Source organism: Falco rusticolus, chromosome 13, assembly GCF_015220075.1.
Source record: "Falco rusticolus isolate bFalRus1 chromosome 13, bFalRus1.pri, whole genome shotgun sequence".
NCBI lineage: Eukaryota > Metazoa > Chordata > Aves > Falconiformes > Falconidae > Falco > Falco rusticolus.
The window spans coordinates 23053060-23072309 of record NC_051199.1 but is presented as its reverse complement, the minus strand read 5'-3'; the positions used below and the strand labels follow the sequence as shown (position 1 = coordinate 23072309).

The window sequence follows — 19250 nt, the reverse complement described above, 5'->3', positions numbered from 1 at the left end:
GATCTACATGGAATGATTTTATAATATTAATCCTGGGCATGACTTATATATTCTTAAGAAAATGCTTTATTAATTACAGCCTGAAAAATACAGTTACATGCCGAGTTCAAAAAGTACATCAATATGAAGGGCTTCAAGTGTGGTGAAGGACAGAAAAAAATCCACAGCAATAATTAAGTTTATATTTGTGGTTGTTTGCGGAGGCTTGTAGTTTATTGACTAAAGATTTCCAGGAACAGAAGAAAATAGGTTCATTTTAAAATTTAGTAGCCATAATATAGGGAGCAAATACTAACGAGCACAATTCCAACCAGTGGTAGAAAAATAAACCATTTTTCATTAGATTTTAAATAGATTTGTTTCTGAGGTTTTTATTCTTGGGAACTTAAGCTAGAGGTTAACAAACAAAATTTGAAATATTTACTTACAGTAGGAGACAGAAAATTACTGAACTGATTTTAAAGGAGGTATAATTAGCTCCATTAATCTCAGGCAATATCTTATTCTGCTCAATAAGCTCGGATGGGAAAATTATTATTCGAACTTGTTTGTATACCTAACTCAAAATTTAATTTTGTGGTTAAGTTATATAGGTTTATAGATACTTGAAATTTCATCAGTACAGGTCCTGTACTATCTAATTATATGTGCAAGAGAATTCGGCAAGGAAGATAAATAATAGCCTGTAGCAAATTCATTTTAATTTATTAAATAATTTGGGTAATTGATCGTTTCGGGATTCCTTTTTCTGTGTTTCCTCTTAGCTCTTTAACACTTCTCAAGAGTTAATGCCACTTTTTCAACTGCCTCTCAGAAGCAGGATTGGGTTTTTGTGAGAACTGAATTAAGTAAGGGGCCAGATTTTTTACAAGGACTTGGTTCCTTCATTTTTGTGTTTCCTATCAAACAAAAAGCACAGGATTTTATATATACATCTGCTTAATTACAATGTATTTAGTGTCTTCTCAGCAGCTAGCTTTGAGACTATGTACTCAGCAGTGACGACTGAGAGGACTGTGACTGTCAAGAAGCTAATGGAACATCTTTCAAACGCCTTCTCAGTGCTTAGTCCTGAGCTACATTTTGAATTTATTTTTAGAGGTTAACAGGGCTTAGAATTGCTTAACCAAATTAAAACAAAACTGAGTAAAGTTTCATTTTAATAAAAATAGTTGTAGCAAAAGTAATAGTTTCTTCTTTTTCATGTAGTAGATTATTTTTTTGCCTGTTTCACAGCATTTAGTATCTTTCCCATGTAATTATTGTGTTGATGTTTGTGCAAAAGCCACACATGAAGTACAAACTCAATCAAAAAGATCAGTTCTATCTACAGACTAAAGCAGTAGCTTTCCCCTCTGATCTGTTATTACTTTAATACTAGATTTGTTTACTGCAGTTGAACTACAGGCAGTAAAATGAAATGATGAATTGATAACCTGAAATCTTGTTAAGGAATACTTAAATGTTGGCCTTATAGCGAACAGTGATGGATAACTAAAATGTTCAGTCAGTTCTGTCTCACCAACTTGAGTACTTTCATACAGAATATCATGTTTGAGAATTAAATGTCTGCAGCGAGTGCATGGGAAAATAATAATTTATCTTTGAGTGGCTATAAATATATTTTCTGAGCTGAAAACAGATACTTGAGGACAAATTGCAACTTTCTTACAACACTATTGGCAGGAAATAGTTTATTGTAAAGCTGCAAATACTGGTTTGCAAAGTTGCATGAAATACAGTACCTGTGACAATAATGAATGATGTTACGTATTGTAGAGGCAATCACATAATACATCATGTATTACTTTGATGGAACGGTGCCAGTGGAATTTACAAATGTGGCATCTATTTATTTTTGCCATTACTTAGAAGGAAAGGGAATAACATGGAAGTGATGATTACTTGTGACACATTCTTTTTATGAAAGTAACTGCTTTAACCCATATTGTTATAATAGTCCATGTGTTCTTTTTATTTCTATTTCTTTGTTTCATTCAGTGAACCATATTTCTGTATATTTGTTTGTGCTAGCAATATGATGGAGTCAAGAGCATCTGTTATCTATTGTAAAGTTGTGGTGATAGCTTACCAGCTTTGTGCAACTTTGTGTAACTTCAGGCAAAAAATCCTTGGAACTGAATTGCAACAGAACAGTAATAGAATCAGAATAAAGGCAACACTAAGGGTAAGATTATCAAGCATGTTTTGAAGTAAGTGCTGAATGAACCTTACAATAATGATTGAGTGGCGTAGGAGAGTAACACTGTCTTTTGCCATTGAAAAAAATCCTGGGTAAGGCTGGTGTTAGTACAACAGCACATCAGAACTTGTTAACTCTACTTATAGATAACATTTATTTGTCCAGACTATGCTGTCCAGAAACATGACTATTTTGCTTCTAGTTCTGGACCAGTCACTGTCAATGGTAGCTGGAGGCTTGTCTATTTCATGTGACAGGGTGGGGGTTTGGGGGGGGTGCGCACACATGCGTGTGCATGTATTTGTAGGCCATAATTTAGTCTACTTAGATAGCTGTGCCATCATTCCATCTTAGTTACTGAACCAGAAACCTGTATGAGGTGGTTTTACTGTAAGATCCAGACACACACACAAGTTCTGAGTCCCAGGAACTTGTAGGTTTCATGGGTGTTTCTGTATATCTAACTTAAGACGTTTCAAGAGTTGTCTTGATAGATGCGGATGCTGTGATTCTTTGAAACCTTGAGGTCCCATCTTCAGAAACAGGAGTAGTCCTTAGAGTTATCACAGGAGAATAAATTTTAACAGTAAATCATGAAAAATTTTATAAGAACTGCCACATTTATGAAGTTTTCAAGATGCCACCATTGCAAATATCTGTAACATTGATGAAAAAAATGAAATGAGGAATGTTGTTCTTGATACTGATCTGTAGCATAAACAGCTCCTCTTCCTGGTACAGTTGTTGTAGATAGTTTGATTAATGTTTCTTCCATGGACCTCCATGTTTTTAAAGAAGTGGACAGTCTGGTCCATTGCAGTTTCAGCTTTTGAAAACAATTTATTTGCTGCGAGCTCTTTGCTAGCGCTTTCATGAAAGTAGTGGTGAATCTGGAGCATCTTCCGTAGTGTATTATTATATTGTCTTGCAGTACTACCCTTTCTATAACAAATGACGGAGGAGAGTTGCCTTGTTTTCAGTGGTTTAGTTCAGGTTCAGCTGTTAGGCAGAGTAGGATTTGCATAGGTATTTCTGTCAGTCTGTATATTCTATATGCTTCTAGGTATCATTTAAAATTCATTAAGCTTCAGGGTAACAGTCAAAATTAAGCTAGACATGTATTGATTTCTTCTCCTCCACTGCTCTTTTGGGATTCTTCTATGTTCTTTCCTGTAAAAAGGGGGGGGGGGGGGCGGGGGCAGGGGTTTCCTGATTTACCTGTGACCCAAGCAAGCTCTCCACATTTAACACTATAGAAAGGAACATGAGCAGTTCAGTCTTGCTCATGTTCTCATCTTGCAGTAAGAAATGAGCTAGGAAGAGTGTGTTCTCTGAGGGAGCTGTACAGTCTTGCCTTTATATTTTTTTTGACACAAGAAGGGACTGAAAATGAATAAGGATAGCATGTATGTGTTAACTATAAACAATGTTTTAAGCCTGCCTGACATAATGGGAAAAATGTACGGAACTTCTTTGCTTGTATTTTGCTTCTGAAAGGTAGTGTTTAAACAAAATACCACGTGTGTAGGCAGACATCTTTAGAACACAATAAAGGCTAAATTAAAAAGAGTTTTTAAATCCTTTGAACTAAAGATACTGGGGGGCTGGGGGTGGGGGTGTCATTATGTTTAATCAGTTGAACAAATGTATCTGCTTACTTAAATATTTCAGTATTTGGTAATCAGTATCAGCTTTGGGGGGCAGAGACATTGATGTGCCTGGTCCACTATATGACTACTATGGTATGTCATACTAGTCACTTAGAAGGGAGAAATAAAGGGATAGTATACTTACACATTGAGATTCTAAGGGGAAAACGGGCCACTAAAAGTCACTTTAGGATTACACAATTACCCTGATGCCTTTAAAAGTCAAAGCTACTGAGACTGATAACTTTTGGGTTCCCGAATTTAGTAGCTTCATTTTGCATCAAAGCAGGTAAAAAAACTCATTTTGAAATATCCAATAGAGAATTGAAAATATTTTTATATATATAAATTATATATATAATGCTATAAAGATATTTTAGAAATAGATTTTGAAGATCACTGATTTTAATGTTTAAAAACTATTGCCAACTAATTTTGCCAACTAAAACTTACCTGTGGAGCAGGTAAGAATATGTAATGATAGTTGCATATGCATTATCAAGTTAATTCTCATGGAGGTCTGAATGGCTATTAGAAGATTATAATCTGTGACTTTTATTAGATAATGAGACAGATACCTATTTTTCAATGTTTTGTTCTGTAAAGTTTCTGTTGTTTTTCACTTTCATTTTTCATTGTTCTAGTGCTATATTTTCTTTTTGTCTTTTGAGGTTTTTTTTATTTTGTTTTATTACAGTGGTTAGTCTTTTTTCGGATCATTCTCTTTTTAAAAACTTGAGATCACAAAACTCCACTAACAGGTTACAGTCAGTGAATATATTAGTTTATATGTGAATGTAAACTAGCTAAAAAAAAACAACAACAAACCAAATAATTAGAAAAAAACCAAACAAAACCAAACAACAAAAAAAACCCAGCAAGAAAGTAGTGGAAGATGCAATGCAGTAATTTACAGCTGTGGAAATACAAACTGTTATCTGGCAGTAGCATGGTATGGGAGATATGGGTACACATTGTTTGATATCTGTGAAGGCCTCATTGAATTGACTAGGAAATACATTTCATGAAGTAATAAGGAGTTACTGTAATTCAGAGAAGCCAAACATCAAATTGTCTCCGGCATTGGAAATAAACTTCAAAACACTGGATGATTGAAAGGAACACTTTCATTTAAATTAGTTTTAAGTAATAATTCAAAATGTAATATTCTTATTTTCTGCAGAATTTAGTAACTATATTTGGCTATTGCAAACATTACATGTTCATTATGTTTATGGAACTGTTCTTTTTAAGTATTTACTTTTTAAAAAAATCCTAAGCAGCATGTTTTTAAATATATGTATAGGAATTTATGTTTATCACTGATTTACAATTTAAAACATGGCCTTAAATATAATCTTCTGAAGTGATACTGCTACTCTGACCTTCTTAACAAAAGTATTTTTTTAAGTATCACCCAATTTTCTATTTTGTCTGATCTTCCTATCTCAAATTGTCCTTGAATTTCAGGGGGATTAGCCTAAACATTAACTAGCTCCTTAAACCCGGTATTTCAGCAGTTACTTATTTTGTATGGTCATCTCAGGTAACACAAGCTCAATTGTATATGTTACCTTAGTGAGGATGCAAAGCTTCTTAATAGAAGTGGTTCAGAAATCCTTTAGGGCCAAGGGCTCCGTGTGTGAATGAATACTTAGATATGATGTGCTCTTGTGTGCAATATAAAATCCCTTTCTCAAGGGTGTTTGTAATTGCCTACTAAAGCTGAATGCAGCCTTTGCAGTAGTCAGCATGAACGTAATAAAACATTGCAAATACATAGGCAAGTTATTAAGTAAATTAAATACCAGTGTTTATATCTCTGAGGAGCACTGCAAATAGATTATAGTTTATTTGTCTGTGCTCTGCAATTCCAAAAATGAACCATTACATGTTACAAGGTGTTCCATAGATTCAGAATTTTAGGATTTTCAGAGCATAGCTCCTTTTCTACAGTTACATCAGTCCTGGGTTAATGGTTGGATTTGATGATCTTAAAGGTCTTTTCCAACCTAAATGATTCTATGATTCTCCACTCTGTACTATAAACAGGACTAATTAAGGATCTTCAGAACACAAAATCACAGAATGGTCAGGATTAGAAGGGACCTCTGGAGATCATCTAGTCTGGACCCCTGCTAAAGCAGATTAATCTGGAGCAGGTTGCAAAGAGTCATGTCTAGGCAAGTTTTGAATGTCTCCAGAGGAGACTGCACAGCCTCTCTGGGCAGCCTGCTCCAGTGCTCAGTCACTCTCAAGGTAAAGAAGTTTTTCCTCATATTCAGATGGAACTTCTTGTGTTTCAATTTGTGCCTGTTGCCCCTTGTCCTGTCACTGGGCACCACTGAAAAGAGCCTGGCCCCATCCTCTTGACACTCACCCTTAAGGTATTTGTAGACATTGCTAAGATCCCCTCTCAATCTTCTCCAGGCTAAACAGCCCCAGCTCTCTCAGCCCTTCCTCATAAGGAGATCCTTCAGTCCCCTCATCATCTTCATAGCCCTATGCTGGACCCTCCCCAGTAGTTCCCTGTCTCTCTTGAACACAACGCTCCAGATGTGGCCTCATCAGGGCAGCAGAGGGGGAGGATCACCTCCCCTGACCTGCTGGCCATGCTTCTCCTAGTGCCCCCCAGGATCCCATTGGCCTTTTTGGCCACCCGGGCTCACTGTTGGCCATGGCAACTTGCTGCCCAGCAGCACTCCCAGGTTCTTCTCCACAGAGCTGCCTTCCAGCAGGTCAGCCCCAGCCTCTGCTGGTGCATGGGCCGGTACCTCCCTGGGTGCAGGACCGTACACTCGCCTTTACTGAACCTCATTAGGTTCCCTTCCGTCCAATTCTTCAGCTTGTCCAGGCCTCACTGAATGGCCGTACAGCCTTCTGGTGTATCAGCTGCTCCTGCCGCTTTTGTATCAACAGCTAACTTGCTGAGGGTACGCTGTCCCCACGCCCAGGTCATTGGTGGGTAACTTGAACAGGACTGGACCCAGCACCAACCCCTGAGGAACACCACTAGCTACAGGCCTCCAGCCAGGCTCCGCGCCACTGATGGCAACTCTGAGCTCTAGCATTTAGCCGGTTCTCCTATATCTTCATTCTAGAAAATGAAACTTTGAGCTTGACTTGCCAGGATATTTTTTTTTTCTTCCATAATTGTAATTAAATTATTACTGGTACCTGACTAAATGTATCTATTATATCTGATTTTGTAGGTGAAGGATTAATAAATTAAAAATGAACTCAGAACTTGGAACACTTTCATTGAAATCTGGCTTTTTAAAAACACTGATTTTTCTTCTCTGTATTGAAGCATACTTCTTTTGAAATGGGTGCAGGCCCTTTAGAACAAGACGCAACCAGAGATTTATTTTTAACTGCTTGTATGCCTTTGATACATATTGTCAGAATTTAACTTGAAAACAAGGACCACTGAATTTCCAATGGCATGCTCCACTAAAACAAAGTTAAATGGTATTAATATATTTTGAATTAGTAGACGTTGATTATTAGTAGATTTATCTTGTTAGAAAATTTTTTGGCGTTAAGATCATACTAGTCAAATCAACACTGCAACTTCCTTACAGAGGAGATGTATGCATTTTATATCATTTTTAGACAGAATTTTTAGAGGCTTTCTTGTTTTTAAACTGTTTTCTTAAATTAACCTGTAATGCCTAAAAAAAGTTTCAACAATGTTATAGCATGTCAGGGATGCTTATTACAGTGTTACAGGAGACTTAGCTGGGCACCAGTATTCACCAATTAATTCTTTTGTAAGGAAAAAAGCCAACAAACCAGTTTGTATCTGACTCCCTGGTTCTCTCTAATTCCCAAAATGTTGTGAGTTTAGATACAGAAGAGTTTTTTGTAAATCCATCCATTCTTATGTGTGAGGTCTAAGTTACGAGTTAGAAATTGTATTGCTGCTTTAGATGGATAAAGTAAGTGCTTCTGACTGCAACACTTTGCATTATTTTGGGAAGACACTTGTTTCAGACAGCTGCGTCCCTGATAGTTTAAGGTTTAATAGTCCAGAGTATGCCATTATCAATGTATCCCTATATCTACCTATTCCATTTGCTGTGGATGGAGTTAGGGTCTGCTGTTACTGATTAGCAAACATTTCAAAACACTACTTGCTTGTTTTATCTGAAATTCAGAAGAGGCAACACAATCATTTGAGGCTTCAGGACTGCTGTTCTGCATGCAGCTCAGCACACCAGATCGCTGTGCTGCCGTTCAGAGGGACCTCAATAACCTGGACGAATGGGCTGCCAGAAATCTCATTAAGTTCAAGAAAGGGAAAGGCAGTGTCTTGCACAGGGGAGACATAAACCTACACACCAGTGTAGGATGTCTGGCTGGAGCACACCTTGACAGAAAATGACCTGTGGGTCCTAGTAGACAGTGTGAGGACGAGCCAGCAATGTGGCCTGGCAGCACAGGTGACCAACAGCAGCCTGGGCTGTATCAGTGAAGAGGGTCCCCCGTGGAGAGTCGGCCAAATCACGACAATCACACCAATATGGCTACATGCCATGCTCACTTTATTAAACAAACAGGTCATATTTATAACTTAAACCGACCATTCACCCGACTTTACACACAGGTGAAATACAAATTTGGCTTAAGCATAAAGAAAGGTATTCTAATGGTGAGGGTGGTCAAGCACTGAAAGAGGTTGCCCAGAGAGGTTTTGGCATGTGGTTGGAAATGCTCTAGAGCCCAAACTGAACAGTAATCATTGCTGAGGTCTATGTCAACAGAGCATGTGTAAACCAGCATTTTTGACATATGGGCAGACAGTGAAGATGTACTGCTGGTTTGCTATAACCTTTGCAGGAATGAACCAAAAACGTCTAGAGAATGCTGATTCAATATATGTGCTGTAATTCAGTATTTAAAATAGTCCTTGTGCTGACAAGGGGATTCTTGTTGCTTTTCATTCTGATTACATAGTTGTGTGTATGGAGGCATCCGTCCATTAGGATCTGACCTTTCATTAATACCTTATTTTTGATCGGTTATTACTCAACTATTTCATTATTATGATAGATTTATCATATAATTATTTTATAAACCATATCCAAACACAGAAGGAACTGGTTGAGGTTTTTTCCTATATAAGGATTGTATTATCAGTTTCTGATTTTTAAAATTTAAGGTGAGGTTATGCTCCCTTACAAATCAATATGTAAGCCGTTTTTGTGAAAAATAAGAACCTTAGAGGAAATGGAAATTTTGAAGGTTTTTTTTTCTGTTTTGTTGTTTGTTTTTTTTTTTTAAACAAACAAACAACTGTAAGTAGCTTTTTAATTTGTGTGCTTATTTAAGTGTCATTCTGTGCCAAGGAATAGTCACTTTGTGTATTAGAGGACAAGAGTATCCTCTGTAATTATGGTTTGATAATACAAGGCTTTGGGAGCATTGGAGGAATTCCTGCCATGACATCTACCTCCTTGTCCCAGCTTACCTCCTACTCTGCTGGTTTATCTGTTAAGAGCATTGCTGTGATATGGGTTGTTGAACTGATCTAGTTCTAAAGAACTTCAAGAAAGTTTGCTTATCTGGTTCATAGTATGGCCACTGAAACAATTGTGCTGGCACAATTAATGGCACTGCAGTGTGAGGACAGGAGTAAGTAACAAGCTGTGGGACATGGGAGAGACTTGAAACCATTGGATGACCCCATATGTAATCAAACTGAAGCCAAAATGTAACTTTTTTCAAACAAATATGGAAGAATAAATCAGAGAGAGATATAATTGTAAGAAAAGCATAGTGTACCACAAAACATATGCAATTTTATTTTGTGTTGCCCACCAAATATATACAGACAGCACGTGTTTCTGAGTCATAGCGGTATTCACTACATGCTATAAACAAAATAATTGGTATCCTAAACCTGTCACATTCAATGTTTTCTTAGAGATTTTCTATTTCCATTCCATTCCTTGTAGAGTGTTTTAAGGCCTTTTATTATTTTTAATAACAATAAATCTTATTATTGTGAGTAAACAGGACTCCATGCTTGTTTGTAACAAGAACAGTGATGGCATATGTAACCTGATGTATATTCTGGCTGCTGCAAACATATTTCACCTAAAGCAAGACAGTTATTTTGCTATTTCTAGTCTTCATCAGCACTGAAGGGAAGGAAGTATGTTTCACTGTCTTATTGTCATGTTTGTTGTTTGTTTCTTCTATAGTGGCCATCACTGGTGTACAAAACTTAGGTTTATTTCATGAGGGAACAAGCTATAAGACCAACCCATTAACTTTTGAATGTGCCAGAAGTTGATTATTTCCTGAAGTGGTTAACGGGCAACAATTCGTACAGGTGGTGTGTTGGGCCTTATCTGCTAGGGTAACTTAATTCTCCCACTGTTGAGCTGGATACCCATGCTTGGTGGCTACATGGATCCTTTTGCCAGGAGAGAAAGAAATGTTTGGTTCTGCAGGGCAAACATAAACTGACCGATTCCAGTTATTCCCTATTCTCATCCTTGCATCTTTTTCAAAAAGCATGGGAGGGAGACTAACCAGCCAAGTACTATAATAGCCATAAACCACGGAAAAGCTGCTTACCCACTCAGAATACAAGAGCTGCTGCATTGTCATCATTGCCGTTTGTCTCACCGAGGGCTGCTACCAGACAGGAAAAAGAAACCAGTATCAGAAACTGCATAAGGTCCAACTGGAATATGGCACTGCACACTGGAAAAGGCAGTTATAAAATCTGAGTATTGTAACTTTCTTTTTTAAAAGAAACGACATTTACTTACCTTGGAGGTAAAAAACATCATGGAAGCAAATGTAAAGTGCTTATGTTCAAGACTAATGATTGTCCATTAACTATATTATAAAATACAAAGCATGGAATAGGTTTCATGGCACTTACATAGTTCCTTACTCTTACATAATTTTAATGTTTTCAAAATTCTTCCTTTCAGAAAATATTAACGGGAATGATCCAACCTTACAGTAGCAGAATGTGGGGTCCAATGATGTTTTCTGTGTCCATTTCAACAGAGCAAGCCAAATTCATTCATAGAACAGCCACAGTCAAGACAGTAAACTTGAGTTAGGGCTGTACTTGTCCCAAGATATATAGCTCTCAGATGCAGACCAAAGTATTTTATTTTTTTCAATGAAACTGATAACAAATTCTATAATGGCTTTGGCACTTGAATTCAACATATTCTATAATATTTCAGTTTTAAAAGCCACCTGTGTCAAGCTTAGTACATCAATTTGATTTATGTTCCCTCATCCACACATGTCTACATACGTGCTTCCCTCCAGATCAAAACCTTCATATAGCTAATAGTCTGGGAGATATATTTTCTGGGAGCAACAGATAGGTTTATTTCGAATGTAGGCTTGCAGCTATAGGATTCATGAAGTAGTTTTACTCTAAGAGAAAGATTAAAAACCAAAACCCAAATATATATCTGATACTTAATATTTTGAATTATGCAGTAATTCTGAACATCAGAGCAATCACTTCAAGCAGTTTTGCTGAATTCCATTTAATTGTTACCTCAGTGGTTTAGGAAAATACTGAATATCAGTTAAAAATAAATTTGTGGTAGAATTATTTTATCATGTTAGGTTGAATCACTAATTTGGTGCAAAGATTTAAAGTTTAAGTTACAATTACAGTATTTAGTTTGGCAGCACTTTATGATACTTACTATCTAATTTAAAACTCATAATATGATTGCAGCAGTTTCTGGTCAGGTTTTTGCCTGGCTTATGTTCTTGAGTGTTTGCAATGTTTTTAGCACTGATTATTTCCACACACAGCCTCTTATGGTGTACCTATGTTCTTAAATTTAATGAAGGTAGAAGATGCTAAGCAGCTGTTTTGGTATCAATAATACCTAAGAGAGGATCCAAAATTAAAAAGCAAAGTTTTGAAGGCACCGGTTTTAATTCAGTATGCATGCAAAGAACAAATTGTGCAGAAACTGAAGGTTATGATTATTGGGATTTTTTTAAATGAGCTTATTTTTAAAGTATTGAGGGCAATTCATTTTCGGTCTTCTAACCTATACAACTTCTGTCAATCCTTTTAAATATCTACCATCACCGTCAAAAGGATGGATCATAGTTTCTATGCCACATGGCCCAAATTGCTGTCTGTCAGTGGAGAGTTTCTGTTAGTTCAGTAGTGAGACCAGCATTTGCTAACACAGGAAGAACTGAGAATTACCTTGTCCTTTCACCCATGCTACATTTGATTGTTACTAAATGTAAGAATATATTGTAGCTATTTGTAATATTTTCTGCTCTTTTCTTTCATGGCTTAGTGGTTACACAATTGTAGGATGCGTAAAAAGGAAAAGCTTCCACATCAATTGGTGTGGTTTGGGGGTTTTTATTTTGTTTTTTTTCATTGTTCTTGCCATGTTATTAAATATTTTTAGAAGGGAAGAGCAGGATTAATGAGATGTTTCTGCGTCACGAGTGTCAAAGCATTTTTGCTTTTACAAAATTAATGTGTTGCTTTTTATTCTGTTTATATTAAAAAGGAATAAGACTGAATGTGTTTAAAGTACATTAAGTAGGCATTAAGACAAGGGTGATTTCCACTAAAGGACAGGGGAGGGACATTTTTTTTCTCTTTCCTATTGGTTAAGCACATTTTCTTGAGAGGGAGGGGAAAAAATGGTAGTGGGTTGTAGAGGTATATTTTCTTAACATATCAGCTATAGTTATTCTAGGTTTATTTTTAAGGACAACAGAAATCTGTGTAAAGAAACAGTCTTGGGTAGTCTATGCCTAGATTTGCACCCACTCCGCTGATAAAATATGATGTAAACATAATACAGTGGATATACTTTGTAAAGCATAACATCTGGGTAATGTTATGTATTCTTGTATGTATCAATGAATGTATGATCTTAACTCTTGGGAGTTTGTCACAGGTGGCTTAATATTTTTGTTCTTCTTCTAAACTTTTTTTGATAACTCTTGGTGTCATGAGAATGTCGATATTTTTTTTTTTAAGTGTTTTTAAAGAGGTCTTTTTATCCATCATCAATGCAAAGAAATATTTGAAAATATTTTTCAAATACTTTCTGAGTACTCTCAGTAACTGATTTTCCTTCTAGGTGATCCTCATACCCTTTAAAGTTCTGTACTTTCTGTAAATTTGTGTAAACCTCTTATAGGCACAGCCATCTTTCTCCCCCATATCTCAAATCAGTACGTAGTTCTAAGCATCCCTTGTCCATTTGTCAGTCATGCATCCTGAAATGCAAGCTGCCACAATGCTGTTGTAATTGACAGAACAGTTCATTGTCTCATGCTTCATTGCCTGTAAAACTGTTTTTAAAGTCCTTAGTGAGGGCTGCTGTTAAAATCCCAGTTGCAGAATTTCAAAGTTCCATTTTTTTACAAAAGAGAAGCGAATGTTTTTCTCTTCCTCCCTATTACTACCAGTGTCTAGTGAAGCAAAGCACTTCAAAATTGATGTATGTTCCACACTGTAATTCTAGTGGATAATTCATAGAGAACTGAATAAAGACATCAGGAAACTCGTTAGAACTTCTATTCCATAGGCATCTGCTCCAGGTTCTGCTCTTCTCATGAGTAACACTTCTCTGTTTTTTTTTTTTTTATTTTATTTTTCTTACCCTTACTGATATTTTTAGCTTATACCTCTTAAGATACTCTGCAAGTCTGAAGCTATGGTTGTCTTCTTCCCATTAATAAAATTCCTTCTGACTTCTATTTTAAGCACTTGGAGGGTGATCAGCACCATTTTCTTTGCTATAGTGAGACGGAAGAAGAGCTCCCATTTGACTTTGTAAGCAGAAAAACATGTATCTAAGTTTCAGAGTGCAAACACTGAGCAGATGCAGGGCTTTCCCAGAATTTCTTGTTCATAAGATGGAGAACAGTATCAGATTTTCTGGATCAGCTCCTGTATCCCCTGTTCTCTGGACTCACCGTATCCATTTACAACAAGAAGTAACAGCTGGGATCAGTTTGTTTTTCTTCCCATGTTCAAAGAGAAAATTTAGGAAGGAAAAAAATACGTCAGTGACATTGCTGAGGTTTAAAAGAGGTTAGACAGGATCTGTATTCTAAGCATCTGCTTGAACAAAATCATGCCATTTCATATGGGTATGACTATGCTCACACCAATAATGGCATTGAATATTATATAGGAAGTCAATAAGATTTGTCTTAGGAAAAGCATTGGAAGAGCAATGTGCAAAACCAGCAGCAACAAAAAAAAACAAAGTCTTGATGTATAATGCACCAACGTGACAGTGCAAACCTTGTCTAGCAGTATTAATTGGTAGTGTGAAGGCTTAATTGAAGGCTGAGTTTTGAGTAGGAAAAGTCCAGTCTGTCTTAAAAATGCTGCTCATAGTATTGTGAGCAGCTGTAGCTGAAGATGTTACAAAATAGCTGCTGTGTAGCAGAATTACTATGATTAACAGTAGTGATGTGGTTTTAGTACCTAAAGCCACCAACCAGCTGGCGGAGTCTCCCTGTAATAGGCACTGCACAGTCCCTTTCAGTCTGGGTATGTGATTAGATCTAAGTCAGGAAAATCATAGATAAACTGCTTTTGCAGGGAAGTATAAAGAAATCATTGTGACTAGCTTCATGAGAACCAGTGGAAGCCTAACAACTATTGAGTGTATCAACAAAGTTGGAGGGCAAGTTGTATGGAAGTTCAAAGCGTAAATAATAAAATGTCTGTGATGTGTCAGTTTAAACGTTTTGGTTTTGTCATGGTTAATACAAGATCAAGTGCTGATAAAAGAGAGTTTGGAATATATGCTGGAAATGTATAAATGGAAGAATCCCTCTTTCACAGAAATGCATTGAACTAACTCTTCACTTCAGGCAGTTGAATGACAGAACCATCTTGTTTGACCAAATGCACTTCATTTTGTTTTTCATGCTCTAATTTATTCTCATTGTGTGCTGTGAAGTCCTGTTTGGAGTGTCTGTTCTCAGCATAAAACTGTTTGTCAAATTTCTATTAGGCTTAAGGTGAAAAATTAATGAGCCATTTACTTCAGATATTTCAAAACTAATACTGCTCTATTATTAATGCAGCAGAAAGTCAAAGATTTAGGTATGTACAATTATGGTTCACTGTTCAGTCAGACTCTACTCTTTTCCCATATTTTGAGGGGGACATCATTAAAATAGTATTTTAGGTCATATAAAGAATTATTTTAATGAATTTCATCAGTAAATATTTTAGACAGTTTTATCTATTAACTTTTTGTTTTGTCAGATCCTGGAAGAGGATGGCTTTAATAAACAGATAACAATGAAACACATTATTCTGTCCAATCTTTCTCTGAATCTGGAATTTAAATAAAATGAACAGAAAGTTGATTCTTATAGCACAGACTTTGTAAAGAAAAATATATAAAAGCTTTGTTGCACAATACTGAATAAGCTGTTGGTAAAGCAATATTATTTTGACTAGAGATGTATGACATTGTGACTCTCTTCTGTTTCATGTGCCTCAGACTTTTCAGCCTTGACAAAAGTCATTGAAACATCAATAAAATTGTACTTCAATCAAGAATTGAGTGGCATATGGTACACAAGTATTACTTTAAGTTATCCCATTAAAAATTTTTCAGAAATCTCAGGACGTCTTGCCAATACCAGTAAGTTAAGTGATAAAATGCTATGAAGTGCTAGGTTACAAGTGTGCATCCCCAACTGAGCAGTGTGGAAACTGATGCTCAAGGTTTGTGCATGCATTGAAAAAGAAAGCACAAAACACAGGCGCTGCAAAAATAGAAATGTGGTCATCACTTTCTATGCAGAAGCTTTCTAAAGATTGCCTCTTTTTGTGCTCCTAAAATTAACTTAATAATTAATTAGCACTTGTTTCTTCCTGCGTTCCATTATGTTCTCTAGAGTCTTTCTTAAATTAATAGTGGTTTTAGGTCTGGCACGGTTAGATTGTTAGACTTGCATAGACGAAGCAATTCTGTTTCTTGGAAGATTTCCATGCTATAAAACTAAATTTCATTACAAGTAAAATGTCAAACTTAAATTATTCTTAAGGCATTTGTTGTGCTCACAGATCCTTAAAGCACTATGGGCTCCAAGGAGTTTGGCATCCAAGCAGGGATGGAGCAAGCAAGAATCTCGCAAAGTTCTTTCTATACCTTGGTTTCGTTGTGAAGTTGCACTGCACTGTTTTGCAGTTGGACAGCATCAAGCCCATGAGTATTTAAGCACTGAATAATTGTGCTTTAACCAGTAGCCCTGGAAACCTCCAGATTTTTCAATGTGCACTGTGTTTTACTGGGGAGATTGGTCTTGAATCTTTTGCTTTTGAATCCTGATCATGATGCAGATGGCTTTCCTCAGTCTCCTAAAAAAGTACTCTCATAGCAACTAATAAAGGGTTGGCAGAGGGAAAGAAACACTTTATTTTTTTCTTAAAGCATTTTTTTATTACTGATTCCAATACTGGGGTTTTTTTGTAAATAATTTAGGAAGTTCAGTTGAGAATCATATCGAAATCAGGCCTGGAAAAGATGTCAAGAGGTCATCTAATCTAGCACCCTCCCTCAGGGAGGGATCAACCATATCTATGACATTCCTGACAGATGCTTGTTTAACTTTTTCTTCAAAAATATTTCCGTTGTAGAGCTTTTACCACTTGCCTAGGCAAGTCCTTATGAATTCCTCCTATCAGAAAGTGTTGGGGTTTTTTTTCCAGATAACTCGAGTCTCCTTTTCTAGATTTTTTTTTTTTTTTCCAGTGGTGGTGGGTGGTGGTGGTGGTGTGTTGTTCCATACTTCAAATTCCATCTTATATTGTGAAATTATTCATTTCTAAACATGGGAGATTTTCTCCTGTAGATTGTTCTCAGAAGCGTATCTTTCACAGTTTACTCAGGTGTGAAGCTCAAATTGTGGGTAAATGGAGAAAGGAGAGATGATTTTCATTTGCAACATTTTGAGCTTCATTGCTCCTGTAATCCAGTTTGACAAACAATAGACAGAAAATAATGTCTCAGTTACAGATCTCTGATGGACATTTTAGGATGCTTTTTGATTCCAGAAACACTCAAAGCTTGAGTAAACTGATTTTACCATCAATTTACTGAAGTAACAGCTTTCAGGGATATTTTCAGCCCCGCCCAACTTTGATAAGGCAGGAGGTTTTTTCTAAATTACTATGTTTGAACCAGTTACACCTTTCCACTTAATAATTTTTAATTGTCTGATTCTGTAATTTGTCTGATTCTTTCAAAGGAAACATTGATAAAGTTCCACTGCGTATTAGAGCTGAACAACTCTTCTTTTTGTTTTTTTTTTCTTTTTTTTCCCCCTTCCATAATTAAATGTTATAGCCTTGGTCAATTTTTCTATTATGATTAAGAACATACTGCGAGAAGTCTCAGGAGCTTTGAGCACAAATATTAAGACGAAAGAAAAAAAAAAAAAAGGGAGGATGTGTGGGGTTTTTTTTACATTGTGGCTCAGTAACGATGCTCCTAATAGTAATTTTATAAGAAACAATTTGTAGAACGTGTGCAGCTGATTTCTGATAGCTTCTTCCCTTTGTAACTGTAGTCACACAGAATGTAAAGGGTGCCTTCTGATTGTGAAGAACTCCATGTCAGCAGAAAATGTGGTATTTGTTTCATATAGGTCTCACGGAGAGGCCTTTTATTCTGAATCTCTAGTTGGAAGTTTGGAAAAGATGCTGTGTGGGCAGGTATATTGCAAGGTTTTTAGAGTTTTGCAGGTTGTTCTGGAGATGTTTCTGCCATGTGCTATGAACCTCCTCCTCGTTTTCCATGGTGGGCTTGTCATCTGCAAAAGTATTATTGCTTCCCATGGGAAGAGGTGATGCCTTTATTAGGCCATCTGAAATAGTTGAGAAAAAGTTGACTGTTTTGTCCTGAAGTGCTTTAGAGCATTTCCATGTGCAGAGTTTGCCTTTTTTTTTTTTTTTTTTTTTTTTCTAGTTGGTCTCCCAAAATATCCCATTATCTCATCAAAAAACGTCCCACACGTAAATGTTGGACAGTCACGCGTATGGAAATTCAGGATGTTTTCAGTTAAGGAGAGATTTAAAAATATGCATTAATCTGCTGATTCTGTGAGGTTTGTGCTGTGACTTCTTAAGATGTTAAAATTGTGAGTAAAGTATTCTGATAAATGAGACATGTCTGTCTGTTTAGTACACTCTTATTCCAGACCTCCTTCAGCCGAGCCTTCAACTGTCCATCACAGAACAAATTATAGTCACCTTGTAAATATATATTTTTTTATATAAATAAATACATATATTTGTAATATAAAATAAATCATAGTCACCTTAGGTGCCTTGAACCCACTTTGAGTCAATGCAATGATCAAATTGTATTCTTTAAAAGAGGAAGTGATATATTAAAATTTTCCGGCTTTTTGGTATATGCAAGGAAACACATCTAATTGCCAGTGTATCATCAACATGCATCCTTAGTGGTGTGTTTCTTGTCAAAGTTCTCATGAAATCTTGTTTGTATGATGCTCGCCCCTTGAACAGTTTTATTGCTAAGTAGTACAGCTTCTGTAGAATTTAAACATGTTGGCGTCCCTAGCAAAATGAACAGCCTCATCAGTAGTAGCATCGTTCAGTGCAGACAGATAGTTATGTATGATTTCAGACAATTTAAATGCCTGCTCTTCCCTGAAAGGGTGCGTTCAGTTCTTACTTGAATTTGAAAGTTATTGCTGATCGGTAATTCTATTTTTCATTGATTCCTTTAACTACGCACCAATTTACTTTGTTGTGTTTAAGTCACATACAATCTAATATCCGCTTGGACTCTTTGACAGTTTCTTTCCTTTGGAACTATTCCCCAAATACTGTAAGATGTACATGTGATTTTGTGGCACGTGTTCTTGAAGAGGGTTGTTTTAATGTTTTGTTTTTTTCAGTAAGGGAAGTAAAAATAATGGCTGCTTGTCTAAATCAATTGTTCTAAGATGTATTGTAGATATTTACTTTTTTGTTTGTTTGGTTGGTTTATGCAGAAGACAAATTTTCATTTACTAAATTGCTCTTTTCTTTCTGTCTTTTAAGATGGAAGCTACAGACAAAATCGACTAAACCTCACAACACTGTTAGTACAACCAATTTCTGCAGTGCTTGCCAAAAAACTCGTTTCCTTACCTGAGGACACTGCCCAAAAAGATAGTTGTATACCCCTCCAGCTGCCAGCAACAGGTAATCCTTTTCAAATGATCTTTTCTTCTAGCTATGAAGTGTTCCTCAATGACTCCAAATCCATTTTCTATAACCATATACATAATAGGTTTATCTGATGGCAAATATGTTTTGCTTAGCTGATTTCTAGAAAGGGCTATGAACAATCTAAAAATTATGCTTCCAA

At 36.3% G+C, this 19250-nt stretch overlaps 1 protein-coding gene across 6 annotated transcripts in view; it reads left to right on the top strand.

Moving 5' to 3' along the window:
• NAALADL2 (N-acetylated alpha-linked acidic dipeptidase like 2) overlaps positions 1–19250 on the top strand; it is a 504243-nt gene that overhangs the window by 344794 nt on the left and 140199 nt on the right. For all 6 annotated transcript variants that reach the window (XM_037406785.1, XM_037406787.1, XM_037406788.1 and 3 more), the window contains one exon: positions 18941–19084. In XM_037406785.1, coding sequence (XP_037262682.1) covers positions 18941–19084 — 144 coding nt within the window. The remainder of the gene's footprint in view (positions 1–18940; positions 19085–19250) is intronic.